Source organism: Strix uralensis, chromosome 4, assembly GCF_047716275.1.
Source record: "Strix uralensis isolate ZFMK-TIS-50842 chromosome 4, bStrUra1, whole genome shotgun sequence".
NCBI classification, from domain to species: Eukaryota; Metazoa; Chordata; class Aves; order Strigiformes; family Strigidae; genus Strix; species Strix uralensis.
This window is the reverse complement of record NC_133975.1, coordinates 72,284,197-72,303,602: the sequence shown is the minus strand read 5'-3', so window position 1 is coordinate 72,303,602 and position 19,406 is coordinate 72,284,197. Positions and strand designations below refer to the sequence as shown.

At 36.7% G+C, this 19,406-nt stretch overlaps 1 protein-coding gene across 1 annotated transcript in view; it reads left to right on the top strand.

Moving 5' to 3' along the window:
* The window catches only part of ANKRD50 (ankyrin repeat domain containing 50), a 43,257-nt gene that overhangs the window by 13,809 nt on the left and 10,042 nt on the right, over positions 1-19,406 (top strand). Inside the window, exon 3 of the mRNA XM_074867269.1 lies at positions 11,872-12,101. Within this exon, the coding sequence (XP_074723370.1) occupies positions 11,872-12,101 (230 nt within the window). The remainder of the gene's footprint in view (positions 1-11,871; positions 12,102-19,406) is intronic.

Sequence of the window (19,406 nt, the reverse complement as noted above, 5' to 3'; positions counted from 1 at the left end):
GTGTGGGGTGCTTTATGATGATGTGCAAGAAATGAGAAATGCAGGTATAGAGCAACTTGGTTAGGGAATGATCAAGATTTGAAAATGTATATAGTTTATCCTGGTTCCTTCAGGCAGGCGACTCAAGAACCCCCTGTTCTGAAGAAACAGCCACTACAGCAACTCTTCTTTGTGCTTCCCAATCAGTAATGTTTTGGGTTTTTTTCCTTTGGAATCAAATACATAGGAAGAATCTAATTAATTTGGGGATTGTCAGACTGAACTGCAGTAATAAAGGTGACGGATTTTGTATCACGTGCATTATGCTGTTGTCTTTTGTTACATGGTCATGGAATAATAGAATATAGGGCTGGCTGGACAGTAAACTTGAATATAGACTGACAAAAGCCACATCAGTGCAGTTTTCTACCTGTCTCATCTGGGTTTTTTTTTGTTTCTTTTTTGTGGCTAGCATTTCTCTCATGTCAACAAATACAATTGTATACATGGAAAGCAATACCTGTTTCTTCAGTTGTGTTTATGCTCTGCCTAAATCAAGACAGGACGAATGGATTTCTTCTATCTCTAAAACATAGAATGATACCAACAAATTAAAATGCCTGTAAAGCTACAAGAATTTTGATTCAGTTGTATACTAATTTGTTCAGATAACACTGCTCATAGAAGAAGATATTTTATGTTTAACAAATAAATACTAGTTTTTATGTGGCCAAGGAACCAGGTAGTTAATAAGGAAAGGTGAAAAGACTATATTTCGCTTTGCTATACTATTGGTTTCATAAATGATTTAAAACTAACTTTGTAATTTCAATGCATTTTGTTGCATATATAAACTTGTTAGTTTTCTTATTGTGGTACCCCACTCCTACATGTTGCATTTTGACCACAGACTTCTGAATATTTACAAAGTAAGTTATTATTCTAACTTTACAGGTATGGAAAATAAAGTGAGGTATAGGTAATTCTCTCAACTAATAGTAGTTTTCAGCAAGTCTGATTTGATGCTTTCATCTCATGCATTTGATGTAAAGTGTGCTTTCTTTGACACCTACCTTTTTTTTTTTTTTAAGAAAGAGATCGAATTGTGGAAACAATGAGAATTTAATTGATGCTTAATACAAAAAAAAGCAGTGATTTTTTACCTTAATAAAAGAGAGGTTTTAAACACCTGGTGGATGACAAATCCCAGCGGTAAATATAAATAACAGCAATTTAGACAACAGCTAAACTGGAGGTGGAGGAAGAGAGGAAATGGGGTTATTCATATAGGGTCATGGGACGGACAAAAAGGAAGATAAGTGAGGTAATAATCAAATGCCTTGGGTGTCTCTATACTAATGGAAAAAAGGTATGGGGTAAACAAGCAGAACTGGAAATATTAGCACACAGTCAAGATTGTTTTAAATGCTCTAAAAGATCTGTCAGGATAACTTGTAGAACTGGTATCTTAAAAAAAGTAGCTTGTTTAGGAGTTGCTTTATATATCATATGCTTGCTTGTAGTTCTAGATTAAAGTAGTTAAAGACACTGAAAAACCTGTGAATAAAAGGTACACACTACATGGGGTGATAGTTTTACATGTGTGATATCTATTTAAAGGTTTGTTGGTAAAAGTGTTATCTTCTATGGACTGTAAGTAAAACTACCTACCAACTACCCTGTTAGACCATTTTGTATATCTAGAAGTTTACCTGCTTTGGCAAAGTATAGTAGTTGTCAGTAACTAAGAGAGATTCCCACACCTCTAAATCATGTCTTTCCTGAAATACAAATGTTTTACTCTACCAAACCAGCAAGATCAAGTAAGCTAAGCTTCTTTAAGTTATCAAATGGAATTATCCAAGGCATAGAATTCAGATGATAATGTCTACATAGTTGAAAAATTTACTAACAAAACAAATAGGAGCTGAACATCAGCTGGGAAAACCTCATATAAGCAGGATTCTGTCAGTGACCATATTTCTAATGTCAAGTAGGAGAAAATAGCTAGTGGGAAAACATAAATTTGCTTCAGTCAGATTGGAAAGAACCAGCTGTGAAAATGAAAGACAACTTTTGGAGATGGTGATTCTGAAATGATCTTAAATGGATGATGTTTAGAAGAGGAGGAGAAGGAGATATTGGTGACCTCAGATAATTTGTAGGTAAGATCTCATGAAGACAGCTATGATGAAAGAAGGGAATTAGTTGGAAAGAACACCGAGGTCTCAAAGCAGTATATTAAATGTCCAATTCAGTGAAACTGAGCTCCTCATCATTCATGTGTTAAACGCTAGGAGGAAGACTCCCTGAAAAAAGTAGATCAACTACTGAATATGAAAGTAAAAGAGTAATGTGAAAATGAGGGCAAAACTGAAAGTTCAAGGTACATTGTTCATGTTTCCTGTGAGGGGTTTTGTTTGGTAATAAATAATTCCGTACATACGTTAGCAGGAGGAAGACAATATCCACCGAGCGTTGATCAGCTATTCACTGGGGAAGAAAAACTCATAGCACTGGGAAAGCTACAATGTTCAATGCTTGGGTAGATGCCCTTTCTTAAAAACAGCCATTTTGCAGTCAGCTAACTTAATTAAACCTAGCAACAAAGAAGATTACAGAAGAACATAGCCCAGCTAGAAAGAAAACCACAAACCACAAAATAGAATAGGTGAGATGTTTTCAAACTGTTCAACCTATGAACTATTACTAATTATCTACAAAGGACAGGTTACCTTTATCAGGACGGCTGACAATTCAGACTTGAAAGAGGAAGATGTATATTTACTGCCTTGCTTTAAAAAGGGACAAAAAGGGGTGGGGAATTAGAAGCGTGTCAATTGAAATTAAAAAATGCTGGAACAAATAATCATACAAACTATCTGTAAGCAGCTTGAAGATAACAAAGATTTGAAAAACAGCTAACATAGTATGACGTGGTTTGGTTTTGACAACCCCAAACCTATTTTTCTAAGAGACAGAGTAATACTACTTGTGGATCAGGGATGTCATTTTGATTTCAGGAAGGCTTTGATTCTTACATGAGACTCATGCAAGCAGGTTATGTGCAAGGTAGAACTATTTGACTACGTGCAAAACTTGTTGAGTAACTGTATTTAGAGAGTAGTTATCAGTAGTTCATTTTCAAACTGACACAGCACATTACGTTCGGTTTCATGGAGGTCTGTCCTGCGCCTGTCTCTTTTCAGTGTGTTCCGTAATGGTCTGGCTGACTGAGCAGATGGAAATGGTTATAAATTTTGCATACTACTGGCTTCCTTCTAATGACCTTTGTGTTATCTATGGGACACAAGTAATACGGCAAAAGTATAAGGTTTAAATTGCAGGAAAACAGGTTAAGATTAGACGTGTGGCGAGAAGGGGAAAACCTGCCAGTTACAAGAATATTGAAGCACTGGATGGGAATAGGTTGCTTGGGGAGACAGAGTATTGATCAGTGGAAGTCTTTAGGAATGCCTAGACTAGTATCTCTCAGGCTGACCAGGCTGTAGGCAGGGAAGTGGACTGGATGACCTCTCCATCACTAAAAAACAACTGGGAGAGTTTCTGTAGAATAAATTACTATTTTATATTACATGTTCAGGAAAATGTTTGCATTGTTTCCTGTACTCTCGTCGTCTTTGCCTTTGATAGGGACTCAGATTTTTGTATGTCAGACTCCAAGTAGTTTAGAACATATTGTATATGTTAGCACATATGGCAAATATATTCCATTTAAAAATATAGAGAGAGAGTCAACCTGCTCATGGTAGCAGGTGTGAATGGTTTTCAGCTACATTTGTCTGTCCTTTATAATAGCTGAGTTGTTTGCAAACTGTTCCAGGCAGTCCAACTATTACACAAAAATATTTGCTCTTATGGTTTCTGTTTTCTGAGATTTCAAGTAAATCCACCAGTAAATCCACTGGCAATGTTTTATAGACAAAAATCACCTATATATTTGTATGAGACAGTAGGAGGTCTCTAATCAATACACAGGGGTCCAGCATGCTCTGTTTATGTGTGACCAATGGCGCTGGTTCTGTGATAAACTCTACTTTTGTCTGGCCTCATGCCCTAGAGCTAGCTTTTGTACTCTCCTTGTGGGACTGCAAGTCTGCTTTGCAATTACAGATAAAATTCAGGTTGCTACAAGACATTGCAAAATCAGGTACTGAATTGCACAAGACTTGCCTGCTGTTTCTAATTCACTGCTTCTGAAAAGAGCAGACCCTAGGTTTACATCCTGTACCTAGAGCTTTCCCAGTAGGTGATTCTCGGGGTTGGTTTTTGGGTTTTTTTTTTTTTTTCTTTCCGCTTTCTGCTTCTTCCTTCATAAGACAAACTATAAACTGCTAGAGCCGCTTTGTCTTTCTGTGCACCCTGTAAACAAATAATTTACTAGAAACAATGTATTATACTATAGTCCATGAGCGTGTATAATTCCAGTGTTGCACTTTGTCAGGAAATCATAATCAGTTACAGTACCCTTTATCATGTTGAAAAATTACAGAACAGGTACCTCAATAACCCAGTCAAATCCGTCGGTATGTGCACAGGTGTGCACACATCAAAATGGGTCACTCATTTTTGCCATATTTAGCCATATGTTCTATTTTGCAGCTCTTTAAGTGTAGAGGTATTCAATGCTTCACAGCCTTTGTATTTCTTGAGTATTTCCACTATTAAGGGTCCTGTGTGTATGTTTCTCAGGATGTTATCACTAGTATGCGCAGCTGGGTGATGAGTAAGAAGCAAAGGCCTGTATTACACATGTATAGAGTGCCAAGAATCAGGGTGATACTATACAGAAAGCAGCTACTGGACTTGACCATTAGAATTTCCCTTTTAATCATTAGCCAGAATGCATTACGAGGCAGGTAAATAAACTGTTTACTGTCAGTCATTCATAAGACATAAATGCCTTGTCATAGGACAAAGTAAAACTCACTAATCTACAAACTACTGTAGGTAAATTGTAAAGATGCTCTGGTTTTTCTTTCTGTGTGAATACAGCTGCTGAAAGTCTTCTTGGAAAGAGGATAATATTTCATCAGCTGAGGAGCAGGGAATTATCAATTTCATTAGAAGTGAAATGTACCTTTTCATATTTTATTGTGACCTATGCCCCATATGCAGTTTGGAAAACAGAAAAATTCAGCTATTGGTATACGTCTGTCTTTGCTGAAGCTTCAAACAGTCTTTAACAGCTTTATCTTCACTGGCTTCATTCTTTTAAATGCAAACTGGAAACTGGCAGAGGGACAACCCTAACAGATTATACTCTGCTAACCAACCCCTGGTTTGTTATAATATACAAATGAACGTGTGTCTGTAAATTCATGAGGCAGTGGGGAGCAAGCTGGGGTATTTGCTGTCACCTGTGAGAATTTTTTAAGTACAGATGATTAAAAAAAATCTGGAGGTTTGCATTTTTTGTTTTCTATTCTTATACATTTTAAAGCTTTTATGTTTATTCCATGAGCAGTGGAAGTAGTGAAAACCCTATTGTGTATAGATTTCTGCCCTTAGGTACCTATGTCGTTAGGCATCTTGCAATGGCCTGGGCTCCCCTCTGTAGTGCCTGTATAACATAATTCGTTCCCCTTTTCCTGTCTTGCAGCAGCTCCAGCTCTTAACTGCCCTACAGAGCCGCCTTCTTCCCTGAGTGTCCCCCAGCAGTGGGCTGGGGAGGATGGAGCTCCTGCTGCACATCATTCAGATCTGGCAGAGGCAGCATCGGATTTCCACTTACTGGTTAGGGTTTTTGCTAGGTCTCTATGTGAGATTTTTAGGCAAAAAATCCCACTGCTACTTACGCTGTTGGCAAAAATTACTACAACATTATATAAATATAGTTGGCTTATTTACAGTTTCACTATGTACTTCATTTTCTGATACAACATAAATGGAAATGAGTGTCTTAAAAATTACATGGTAAACTGCTGTGATATATCATGTTGTAAACCACCCATAAAAAGGAGGATGCTTGTTTGCTTTTCTGAAGATTGAGACTAGTGTTTGAAGAATTGTCTATTTTTTTATACATTAGATATTGTTAAACTCTTTATATACAAATGTATATACGCATATCCATCCTATATATGTAGACATATTCCTCTGTTACTTAAATTTCCAAGAATTCTTTAGATCAAATAGGCCAGTGAGCAGTTTCCTTGTAAACTCTACAAGGCATTCAGATGTTATGCAGAGGACAGCACTGCGTTGTCTCTCTCCTATAGGGTGAATGTTTTACAAAGTTCTATTGCCAAATTTTTGCCAATAGAATAATAAATTCAGGTAAAACTCAATGTAACCTCGTTTGTAGATAGCAGCTAATCAGATCCATGATGTTGCTAGTAATCACCAAACCTGTTCAGCCAAGGTGTTATGAATACATTTTTCAGAATATGTTTACAATCCAAAAGGAATTACTTCAATTCCACGGTATTACAATCCTCATGGAGTTTACAGCTGTTTTCTGTTATTCCACGTGATCGCCTACTACTGTTTCTTGTAACTCAGAATAGTGGCATTAATACTAACTTAATTGTAAATATCACATATGAACAGTCTTGCTGGCAATGAATATTGCCTTCCTTTTTGAAATGCAAATAGTCTTTAGGAAAGATGTTATGCGGTGATATCAGCAGGGAGGTGTTGGTGAACTTGGGCAGGAGAATGCAACTTCCTAACATTTCACAACTCCCAAAACCAGAGGGAGGCAGATGAGCTGAAGTAGAGCGTAAGGGCAACCTTACAGCAATAAACATCATTTGGAGCATTTAGCACCATTTTTAAAAATCAGTTTGGTTTGTTTGCCTTACTTTCCTTGTGCTCATGTACTGTAGTGGTGTTTTTAACTTGCAGCACTGCCAATGAGAGATTGTTCTTTCCAACCTGACAAAATGCAACAGTAAAAAACACAACCCAAACGGCAGATCCAGCCACATTCAGAGTGATAACGTTGCACATGGTCCAAACTAGAACAAGCACACAGCACAGTGCTGTTCTCTTGGTACGTAAGAAAAACTTAAGCAGACAGAGTGGGAGAGGAGGGGACGACATGTGCAAAGTCTGAGCATAAGTGATTGCGGCTTGCGGGCTTGGGTGTAATATGGGTCCTTTCTTGCTAGCCAGCCCGAAGCACTTTGTGTGTGGTCAGAAGTTGGCCTGGTGTAGAAAAGACTCTGCTCCCTGGGCTGGGGGGCTGCTGGGCTGTGGTGGGGGCCCGCTGCACGGGCTGTTTGCTCTGATTGCATTTACACCATTTCAGAGGCTTACCGCAGGCTTGGCAAAAGTAGCAGCGGAGCTTGGAAGAGAACAGTAGGCTTCACTCTGTAACACTGGTGAAAATGTTACTGTTTTGGTCTGTGGATGCAAAATCAGTTTTGCGCGCCACCTTTGCAAGAGCACGGGGTGCATGCCTACTTTCAGCGTGAATGCTGAAGCTGGCCTCCCTAGCTGTAGCTTGCATAGATTGTTTCCTCTGAATAAAAATGTTTGGAGGCATTTAGTAGTTTAAAATGAGGAGGAAAAATTAACCCCCTCAATAATTAAGGAAGGCAGGTGGGGGGAAAAGGCTAATTTAGTATGCAGGGATTAGGAATATGACAAATAGCTGGTGAATTTGCTCAAGGAATCTGATGTTAGCATAATTTGCAAAAAAGCAGGAGGGGAAAGCAAAGAAGGCTATGTGTGGGATAATGATATTGTCTGCATTTTTACAAACTTTATCTGAAAAGAGAAGGTTTTGTAATTTCCCGGCGCAGACCTCTGGGATGGTTCTTGGCATTAGCTGCTGTAACTGAAATACAAGTGCTGAACTACAACCGTTTGGCGGTAAGGTGACTCAAAAGGCAGTTTGTTAAAGAATTGTCATAGTGATGTAGAAAAAGAAATCTAAGAGCTGTAGTAATAGTTAAGCAGATTTCCAAATCAGGCATTTCTGTCATTGAAATTTGAAGTATTTTGTGTTTTGCTAAAAGTAGCAGCACTTGGGCTCTAACAAGTGTGGGGAGAAGGGGGTTGGGTTTTTTTCCTTCTTTTTTTCCTTACTTCTTATGGCTTGCTTAGGAGATGAGTTTTATACGCTTGTTCTATGTGTTTGTCAGTAGTGAATGCTAGCAGCTGGAGAGAGAAAAAGGAGCCCTTTTAAGGATAAGCTATGTTCATGATGTAGCAGGCATCAAACAATTTAAGTGGGGACATAACTGAATTTCCTGTATACCAGAGATAATCAAATATGAGGAACACACTCAGAAAAAACTAGGATTTATAACTTCTTTTGCTCCTAGAACCACTCATTAAATGTTATTTGGCATGTGTGTTTGCCTTTTTTTTTTTTTTAAGCGAGTATGTGCATTCCACTGTGACTTCTTTCAGCCTTTGTGGACAACACCACTATCTTTCTACTTTGTTGTGTTGTGTCTTGATATTTTTGTGGATCCAATCTAAAAATCTCAAGGATAATCATAAGCAGAACTTCAGCATAGTGTGTATATATTCCTTCCATATGTGGAAAATCCTGTTTGTGTGGGTTCAGTCAACTCAGTAGCAATCCTGAAGAATTCTGTGAATGGTTCATTGTTCTGATGACTCCTTATTTGCTAGAGAGCATGTAAAACATCTTCGCTCTGCATAAATAAGTCATTGAATTGAATTACATTACATTAATTCCATCATTTAAAACACCTAATTGTGCGGTTTTCTCTAGAGTTTTTGTATTTTTACTAATTTTGTTGTTTTAAATCATAATTTCTATTTCAGAAATTTTCTGTGATGATAACCACTTTTATATCTGTATTGAATATAAAAGTTATAAAAATAAAGCTGTTATCCTTTCAGAAGGTAAAGAAAATCAACTTCTAATCTTTTGAGAGGCACTCCTCAAATTAAGCAATCTGTACAACAATCTGTATATGAATCACCGTTTACAGAAGTACTTTAAGATATTGTTACTTCCATGTTGGTTTATGTAATTTTCCTATGCAAGCAAGAAATCATAGGGAGTGGAATTACAAAGTCACATTATGGAGGTAAACATGATATGACTTCTGGCAAGTTAGCACAGCCCTTACCACCTCTGAAAAGTTTCACTATTATGTTACTTGGCATCTAGTCTGAACTCGCGAGATATAAAATGGCTAGGAAGAACAGAAGTTTATCAAATGGTTTCTAAGTACAGTTTAAGAGAAAGCCTTGCCAATGTCTTGTCAATGCCGCACTTTTAATAATATTGCTGTAAGCTGGGAGAAGTCATTGTGCCTCATTTTTTATATGCATATATATATATGTATATGCGTGTAAAATTCCACTAGGAAAAATAATGTTATGTTGAGATTCAGAGATACAAGTATTGTGAATTGGAAAAAAGAAGAATACGGGGAGACAAGGGTGAGCAGAATAGCTTTTTATGAAGCACAATCAATATGCTAGGACACTTCTGCCTGGAAAGAAATGGCCTAGAGAGGCAGTGGTACAAGTCAGAAGATTACAAATGGCATGGAGAAGGTAAATATGACATAATCACTCACCATCCCAGTATGAAAGCTGAAGGGTATCAAATGAAACAAGGATATTTTAGATTTTAAACTACGAAAGGAAGGGGTTTTTTTTTCATGCAGTGTGTAACTAAGCTGCAGGCGGCCTTGCTGGAGGCTTGTGGATACTGGAGGCTTAAATCGGTTCATAGAAGACTTGGACAAACTCATGGAACTGTGGTCAGTTAAGGGACGTTAAATGCAAAGACTGAATCTCTGGTTTAGAAAGTCCCTGGAAGCATGGTTTGCTGTGGTCCCTGAGAGTTCTGGGAAAATGTGGTTTAGTGCTTGCCCAGTGCTTACATTATTCCTTAGATACCTACTTTCAACCCTGTTTGGAGGCACGGTGAACCTTTTGATTTAACGTGCTACAGCCAACTGTTAGGTATTGCAGGAATTAAGCAGAATAATTTGTGACTCTTTCCCAGACATGACAGATTTTCTTGGAGGTATTCCCAACAGGTAAATACAAGAACATTGTTGGATTCTCCTAAGATATTTTGTAGGCATCTCGTTAGTCACACACATTTTAAGTGAGATTTTAGTTTAATGTACCATTACCAGTTCTTCTTATCTTGTAGTAACATTCATACTTGAAAATTAATTTTGTGTAGAGAACTATGTGAAAAGAAAATTAGTTTTGATAGAAAAAGAAATGTTGCAGGGAAAATGCCTTGACATAAATAGCTGAGGGGGCAAGGCAGCATTCTGGTGGGGAAAGGGGTGGAAAATGTAGTCATTTCCAACTGTGTCCTTTCATTGTGGGATTGGCATCACTTAGGAGAGTAATTTTAACCTTATGGATACTTTAATTTCCTGTTCTGTTAAGTGGTAGCTGCTTAACATCCCAGTTTAGTGAACAGTGATTTTAGTTGTACTTTGGGCATCTTCTGAAAGAGTATCTAGCTGTGGAAGTACCAGAGAATTCTCAGTAGTCTTATGCATCTGAAAAGAATACTTTCAGAGCACAAGTACTTTGTACTTCCTTTTTATACCTTTGGGGAAATTTCTCCAAGTGTAATAGATCACCTAGTCTGCTCTGCTAGATTCTGTTGTTACTGTCAGACATGAAAGGTGCACCACTCTGTTTCCATTTTGCAATTTTCACAGTCAGAAAACCAGAAAATAACAAACCTTCCACTAACGGGGCTTATGAATCATTTCTGAAGTGGGTTGCGTTCTTCCATTAACAGACAAGATTTGCTTATATTCCAATTTGAATGCTTGGTAGGTAATAATGTGTTGACCAAAGCCTTCTGAAGAAAAAATTGATCAGTAAAGCAAATGAAGAATGATTATTATGGTCTTGAGTAAAACAAAAAATACTTACGATGTGCATGCCTTCTGGACATGTGCAAATAACAAATCTACAAAAGAGAGTAAACTGTTAGATACATATTTTTCTCACCTTGTTTATTTTTCTGAATCTTTTTACTTTAAAGTAAAAGTTTATTTGCCAAATGTATTGAAAGATAATTTGGTCAGTGAAACTTAAGGGCCTAAATCATTATGAAGTTTCCCAAAAAATGTAGCGTGGAAATACTGGATAGGCCCGTGATAGTTATATAGTAGCTATTTAAAGATATGTATAAGTGCAGAGTTAGTTATATTTTTAAGGAGTACCATTAAAGGTGTCAATAATATATGCAAATTTGAGATTTTTTTAGCTGCACAATCAGGTGCACTGGTAGAGATGCTAGCATCCTGAGGATGCAGATAATCCTTTTCCAGTAATAGGAACTTCGCAATTTCGGTATAAATAAAAACTAGATATATCAGCATCACTACCAAATGCCTCAGTCTGCTACTAAATTAATTTGCATTTCATTTGTGAAGATATGGCAGAAATTCTGTTCTTTGTAAAACCGTTATTCATTCAGACTTGAACTCTTTGAGCTTTGATATTTCACGTGTCTTTTTTCTAGACTTCTGTTTCACGACCAACTATTGTTCGCTATTAGTTTCTGATAAGCAATAACAACAGCTTTGGCAGAGACAACAGTAATGAAGTTCTTAAACTTTAGGCCAAGTAGCTTCTATCTTAGAGAAGCAATATTTTTGCAAGTCTTCTAATCAGCCTTGAACAACATTACATAGTTTTAAAGTATTGGTATAAATTATAAGTTCATTAAAAAGTAATGTTCCCTAAGCAAGAATTACATCACTTACTGTTCAAACTATTTCTGTTAGTTCAGTCTACCTCAGTATTTTCTGCCATAACTATTTAAAATGCAAAGTTATTTAAACAGTCTAAGGCATTTTAAGTTGATCATAGCTTCAACTTGAATGTCTATATGATAGTCAAGTTAAATGTATTTAAAATACTGATTTTGTTTTGTGTTCCTTACAGGTGCATTCTGCTCCCTCTCTTGGGAATGAAGCCCCCTCAGCAGAGCCTCTTCGTCCTTGTAGATTCAGTTGATGAGGGCTGTAATGTTTCTGAGGGTGAACAGACTTCTACAAGTTTATCTGGAACAATAGCGGAGCTTTTAGCTGGTCACTTTGAGTTCTTCCCTCCCTGGCTGCTCCTCCTGTGTTCTGCCCGCAAGCAGAGTAAAGCTGTTACAAAAATGTTTACAGGTGAGTACAGAACATAGGAAGTGTTTGCTACCTCTGCCTGTAACTAGGATATACTATTTACAAGACCCTTGGTGATGGTTGAAAGTACCAATGCGTGCTTAGTTCTGAAAAATGACAATCACAAAAATGGTAATGCTAAAAAACACACATTCCTGTTTACTGAAGACTATAGAGAGCTTAAATTGGCCAAGTATTTTAGAGGTAAATTATGTCTTTGCAATATATCTGCAAAGAATATGGCTACTTTGAGTTTTTCTCTTGCTTTGCTAGTTTTAAAAAGCTTTGAAACGGTGTAGGTGATGTGTAAGTACATAAGTATGTCGGCTGCATACACCCATTCCTTACAACCTCAAAAGATTTTTTTTCATCTGCCATTAAAATCTCTCCCCTTCTTTTCAGAAAGTGGGGAATAATCTTTGAAGGTGGAACTTGAGAGGGGAACAATGCAGATGGGGATTCTTGGAGCATACTTTTGGCAAAGGTTGCACAGTAAAAAAATTCTTTACAGCTTCTTCATCCAGGCTTTACTGTGTCATGAGAACATTTCTTCACTGTAATGACATTGTTACTGGAAGTTCTCTGAAATTTAATAAAGGGCAATATCTAGACTGGATTCCAGGCCTATGTATAAAGCCTGTGTGTATTACGGACACAATTAGGACAAAAATGTGATTATAGAACATAGACCCATAGGCTTGCTCGTTTCCACAGTAGCAAAAGGTCAATGGGATAATTGCATTTTGGAATGAAGTACTGTATTAATCAGTGGCAGACATGAAGATTGGTGTTTGGGAGTATGTGAGAACTAAAGGAAACTTTGGGGTAGCTTCACAGGGCTCCTTTGGACATTCATATGGGAATAGTTTTGTCAAAGCTTGGCTGATTAGATACATTGTCATTGCCAAAAAAACAGACAAAACTTTCTTCAGAGCAGTTTTATTTCCTTTCCACTGAATCATGTAATCTTTCAGACTAGTCCTAAAAAATTGCTGTTGTCTTCTAAGTATGTTTCCAGATGGAATTCCTGACAGGAAAAATCAGCAGAACTAATGGATATGCCTTTAAAATAAATTTAATTTGAATGAGTTAATTTCTCATTTCCACAGAGAATGACCTGATGAATAGCATAAAGGAAGTTACTTTGTGATATTATAATCCCATCTTCACTGTGGAAAAGGTACAGCAAAGAACGAATGAATCCCAAAATACTTGGATACAAATTGAGAGGACATTTTAGGGTCTGTTTGGAGGAAGTGCTGTTTTATGCACTATGAAAGAAAATTGTGACATTACAGCCAATGTGATGGCTGCCCACTTAATACACTGTTGAATGATTTTCCTGTTTACAGCCAATATTCAAGTCTGTGAAAGCTATAGTGAGGATGTGAGGAGCATGGCTGAAGTTTCTGTTAACTTCAGATACATTGCAACTTTGTGTTGTAAAACTTAATATAATGTTGATTTATTTACTGGTTCTACCCTGAAAAGGATAGACTGTCATTATCACTTTGACTGGGGCAAACTCTTCTCCTTTGTGGTATTTGAATGTTTACTTTTAGTCAAGCCAATTTATAAAGCTATTTAATTGGTGAGCAGGCAGAATTCAAGATCAATGATAAGTATTTTTTGCACTCGTGACTGAAGAAATAAATCACGTATAACGTGCACTGCACTCTGAGACATTATTGTACTGAAATTCTAATACTTCCAATTTCCCAGCAAATAAATGTTTGCAACCATAATGATAATATAATCACTGTACATTTTCTTCAAATGTGTTTCTTTAATTTGGACCCCCAAAAAACCAGTTTCACTGTAATTTAGTAAAATAGATTGGAATCCTTTTAGGATTATTTTAGGAAAACGCATCCCATCTGTAGTTTTTTCTGCTAAAAATTTTAGAGTACGATATGAAATATATATTTACCAATATTAATTAGTTTACAATCAGTTTATATCAGTTTTCACTTTAAATTTTCATGCAGTGAAAACTTCCTCCAGATATCTGCTGAAATGAGAACTAAACCTGTTTGTCAGAAAGTGTTATCAATGAGTGGAAACAAGATTGCTGCAGCAGCCTGGTCCTGAGAGACTTCTGCAAGCATCTCCCAGGCCAAAAATAGTGATGACGTGGAGGAGAGAGTCCAGTCTTTCTCATCCACTGTCATCGTGCTGCTGCCAGTGGTGAATACATCATCCCTACCACTCTTAAGAATGAGAAAAGGAGGAGGGGTGTTTATCCTCACCCTCTTTGTTTCTTCACTTTTGTTAGTGACTTATTTATGAAAGTTGAATAGTTGTGCCTGCATCTGCTTCAGCTTGTGTTCTGGGCCCTTCTGTATTCCCAGATTCTGTAGTAGTAGCACAGTGTGCTACAGATTTTTCCCCTTACTCAGATTCTCAGCTTTCATTAATTAAAAAAAAAAAAAAAAGTTTTGCCTCTTGTGGCTGCAGAGACAACCTCAAAAATATGAACCAAATGTAAAATGATGCCTGCATGAGTCTGCGGTCACCCTCCACAGTGAGCAAAAGCCAGTCAATTGAGTAAAAAAGGAGAACAGATAATGCGTGTCCTCCTGCCTTCTTTTACATGTGTATTGTCACCAACTGCCACATCATGCCTGTTCATTTTTTCTTACGGACCCTATATATAACAATTCTCTGTCTTGTGCCCATAATTATCCACATGATCTCCCACATCATCATTTGCTCTTATTTGGCTACAAGTATGGACAGTCAAGCAGCTACATTAAACACAGTCTTTCCAGTCTTTGTGTTATAATATTGGAAGTTTCCTTGTATTTCTAAATAACTGAAAAAGCCCTCTAACCCAGAAGTGGCACAGAACTTAGAGGGGTTTTTTATGCTTCAGCTAATTAGCTAATAAAAATGCTTCTTCTAAAATGAGGCTAAATCTTGAAAGCATAGCAGTTCTTACAAAACTAAATTCCTTTTTTAAAGATCCATCGCGTTAGTTTAAAAACTTTAGGCATCTTAAAATTAGGCATTTTTATTTAGATAAGTTTGAGTAAAAAGCAGGTAATTTCTCATTAACATTGGAAAGGTAAATGGACAAAAGTGCATATGTACAAATGCTCTATTTATTCATTTAAAGAGGGTTTTTTTAATAGGTATTTGCTTAATTTCTTCTTTTTTTGCTGCACACATAAACCAAATATCTCTGGCATCTGGCTTGATTATACCCCTCAATTAAACACTGACATTCTTCATCCAAAGAATTCCTTCTCATGCGTGAGGCATGAGTGCAGCAGTGTGGTACAAACCATGCAGATGTCACCTCTTGAGAGCTGTAGTTTCCATAAATTCAACGTTAGATACTGGAAAGATACTGGAAACCACAATAAAAAGAATCAAAAGTGGATGTGAAAGGTTTCACTTTAGCCTCAGAGGCAGCTTAAGCTCCATTCACCCAGTTACCCGTAGGCAAAAGCAGACAATCTGTCATTCATTTTTCACTCATCCTTTTATCTATCATTCAGTTCCAGACAGCCAGATATTATTAAGAGCTGATATTTATCCAAATTTATTCTGGATTAGAAATCTTGGGAGCATAAACCTTTCTCAAATTTCTGCTATTTGCTGGTTCTGGTCTGAATAGATGTGGAGGGTTGTTTTTCTTGTAGCCTTTCCTAAAATTAAAAATTAAGCAAAAATGTGAAAAATGTAGCGAAATGTATCACAACCCACCTTCTCTGTACCCAGAAAACTCACACTGTTTGATAATTGAAGCTCCTCAGGGAGTTTTTATTGCTGAATCCCCAAATCGAATCAGTTACCTGATTTGGAACTGAACCTTTTCTCATTAGCTGCCATTTCAGAAAATAAATGGTATGAGATCGCTTTGAAAAAGAAAATCTAAGTTGTCCTCTAATTTTTCATTATAGGTTGGAATTTATTTGGGTGGTTTCATGTTACTTTAAAGTCTTTATAGGAGTCAGATTTTCACTATAAAAGATAATTTTTATATGTTTATGTAGTTGTAAAATTTACTTCTATAATAGTAAAGCTTTGGAAAAGTTTGTTTTGGTTTGGGTTTTGGAAAAAAAAGTTCTTTAGAAGGCTTGGGAAATAAACTGGGAGCTTTTAATTACTGTTTTCTTCTCATTACCACTTTCTTCTGATTACCACTTTGAAAACATGATACTAGGGAATTTTGTATTTCCTAGTAAAAAGTCATGTGTGAGTTCTGAACTTACATGCTTTGTAATTAAAGAGGGAAGACTAAATTGTTTTAAATGAACCATTACCTGTAAATCTAACTAAATAAACTTCTCTGCAGTGACAGGGACCAGTGTGAGCAGCAGATTTCAGCCTCAGTGTCTCTTAGCATCCTGGGGTAGATGCAGTGAAATTTGTAATGCATAGTATACTGTAAACGCACCAAAAAGCTTAGTGTGCAGCTTGAGTTTTCAGGTGCATTTTACTCTGCTGGATATGTTACTCTTTTTGAGCAGGTGTGCATAAATGGCCATAGAAATACCTAATTTAATATATGCTTAGATCAGCAGTTTAAATTATTAATGCCAAAACATTGCCATGTTTTTAATCATTCAGATTACTTCAAAGTTAACAATTCAGTTAAATATATTAAAATGTATTTAAAACTTTTGTAATTTACTTATGTAAGTGTATTTAAAAATGTGAAAGTAGAAGGATATTTTTAAGTATTTACTGGAACCTGCTAGTTAATAGCTTATTTTTTATTATTAAAGTTTGAAAAGGTTGACATACTGTAAAAGTATTTATATATCCAAGATACTACTTTTTTTTTTTCCTTTGAATGACCCTAGATCTTGCCAAGAAATACATTTGGAACTGATTTGTTTACAGAACTGCCAGGAATTTAATAAATCAGGAAAATCCATATTGGAGCTCCCATTGGGTTGAAAGTGATCGTAAGAAAAATTTTAACAATGCAAAAAGCAGGGTCGTGGGACTGCAAGTTCTGTCTACTGCACTCCTGTTTTGCTGAGCTTAAGTAGTTCATGGGAATGCATCTGAAACAAAATGAGCTTTCTCTTAATGTTTTGGTGCTTCTTGTCCATGAAAGTGACTTATTGTGTCTGGTATGGTTGAAAAGCAAGTTTGCAGGATCTTTGTTTGGAAATGTAAAATGACCTCATTTAGATAGATGTTTGGGAAAAAAAACCAGGGCTTTGTTTCCCTCCTTCAAGCTAGCAACAAGAATTTGAGATTAAAAAAAAAAAAAAATAGTTCTATCTATAAGGCCTTTCTTGAATTATTTGCTTATTATACTATGGCATGGTGCAGTGGTTAAAATTAACAACCTGTTTCTGTTCGAAAGTCTGTTACAATGGCAGTTTGTTAATTCCAGCCCCCTAGAGAGCATATCATCCCTGAAATGTGTAGAGATCTGTATGAGTGTAGTCTGCTCCTTGCTTTACAAACTTGTCTTCAGATATGTTATATAGGATCTCATTAACAAGGAATATTTGGAAATATTGCAAAAGAAAAGAAACAATTTAGCTTCTGTGAACATGCAGTCAGTCAAATTGTTTAAATTACTGACTTCTGGAATATTCATTGCTCTGAAGTCTTCAGAAATTTATTTGCTTGGCTGAAGTGCTTAGACATTTGGTATGTCTCAGGTAAGTACAGAGTAGGATACTATTTTTAACCCTAATATGGAACAAGGTAATGATACAGCCTCATTTAAAGGGAAAAAAAACACAAACTAAACACACAAACCCTTCCTTTTTAAATTTTATTTGTTCACTTTCTACCCCTTTTTGGGAAGCAAAAAAAAAAATGATATTCGAAGAACATTGCAAGATAAGCAAAAGCCTTTTGCTTTTGAAGCACACATACAGGGACTGAGATGCTTAAACAGTTATCAGTCTGCAAGTTTTCCTGCAAAGGCTGGGAGTCAACGGAGGTGAAGTGTAGTCATTAGTCAAGCAACACTGAACATTAGCTGAAATCTCAGGATTGCTGTCATGTGAGTCAATCAGGGGTTTTCTCATTGCGGGGGAAATGAAATCAAAGACTGTAAAAACTGAAAAAACACTTGAGTCATTTAAAAATAAAAATAACTTACATATGCAGATACATATTGGAAGGAAAGATGTGGGCATGGGATTAATGTGAGAGACCGGGGGTGTTGTGAGCAGTGTCACTTATGACTGAACACACTGAGAAGGAGTTTGCAGAGCTCTGTACCTATTCTCTTTCAGCCAAGTGAGAGGTACAAATCTGTGCTAGGAGAAGCAGAGAGGTTCAAAGAACAGGTGAGTGAATGCAGTGGTTGCATTTGCTCTGAATTGAGCAAAACAGCTGTTCCCTGCACACATGAGACAACCAAAGGGACACTTGTATCCGATTACAGATCTGCATATGCATACGACTGTGAACGCATGCACCAAGCAATGCTCTGTTTTTAATGCTTCTGTTTTCACTTCTGTATCTTCTGAGGGATCATGACTTAGAAATAGCATTTCACTTGAAGCGGAAGCTGCAGAATCACAGGGCACTGTCTGTTCTTACTCAGCAAAGTTTCTTATTTGGCTTATGTGCAAGAATTAAGGGCTTCACAAAGTTACATATGGAATATTTTAATCAAATACAAGTAAATTGATGAATTATGCCATTCTGCAGGTCAGGTTTGGACATTACTTGTAGTTGTGACAAATTATGGTGAATAAAGATGGTTCTGTGTTTCTTGTGAGAGAAAAAAAATGCCTCTGTGGAATGGAGAAGGATCCCCCCAAAATAATAATTTTCTGCCTCCTGGCTTTCTCATTAAAAAAATCTTCAAGTAGGCAATATTATTAGTGTAGTCTTAGTCTGAGAAGTGACTGCAAAGTGTCCTATCCAGTGATTTTATTTTGGGGAGAAGCATGATTTTGTTTTGAGTATTCTATTGATTTAGTCCTGTTAGATTTCTAATGCTACCATAATCAATCAGGGAAGCAGAAATATTTTAGTAATACTGTTTGCCTCTCGTTTCTGATCTGTTGTGTTTGTCCAGTGCTTATGTAGACTAAACAATTAACAGTGTGAGCTTAATGTGACGTTCAGAGCCTCTGCTGAAGAGATTTGGGAACAAAAAACACAGCTCTGTTATCAGTCAGAACAAGCTCACAGACTGAGCAGTTGGTTCACAGAATGTTTAAATACAATAAAAAGAGATCTGAAAGTAACATTCTTCAGAGTCTCGCTTAAAATTATTTGTTCTGTGGAGACGGGACCAAAATCGCATTGAATGCATTGCTCTATGGCTGCTTTTCCTTCAGGATAATTTGGAGGTTAGTAACTGCTTTGGTT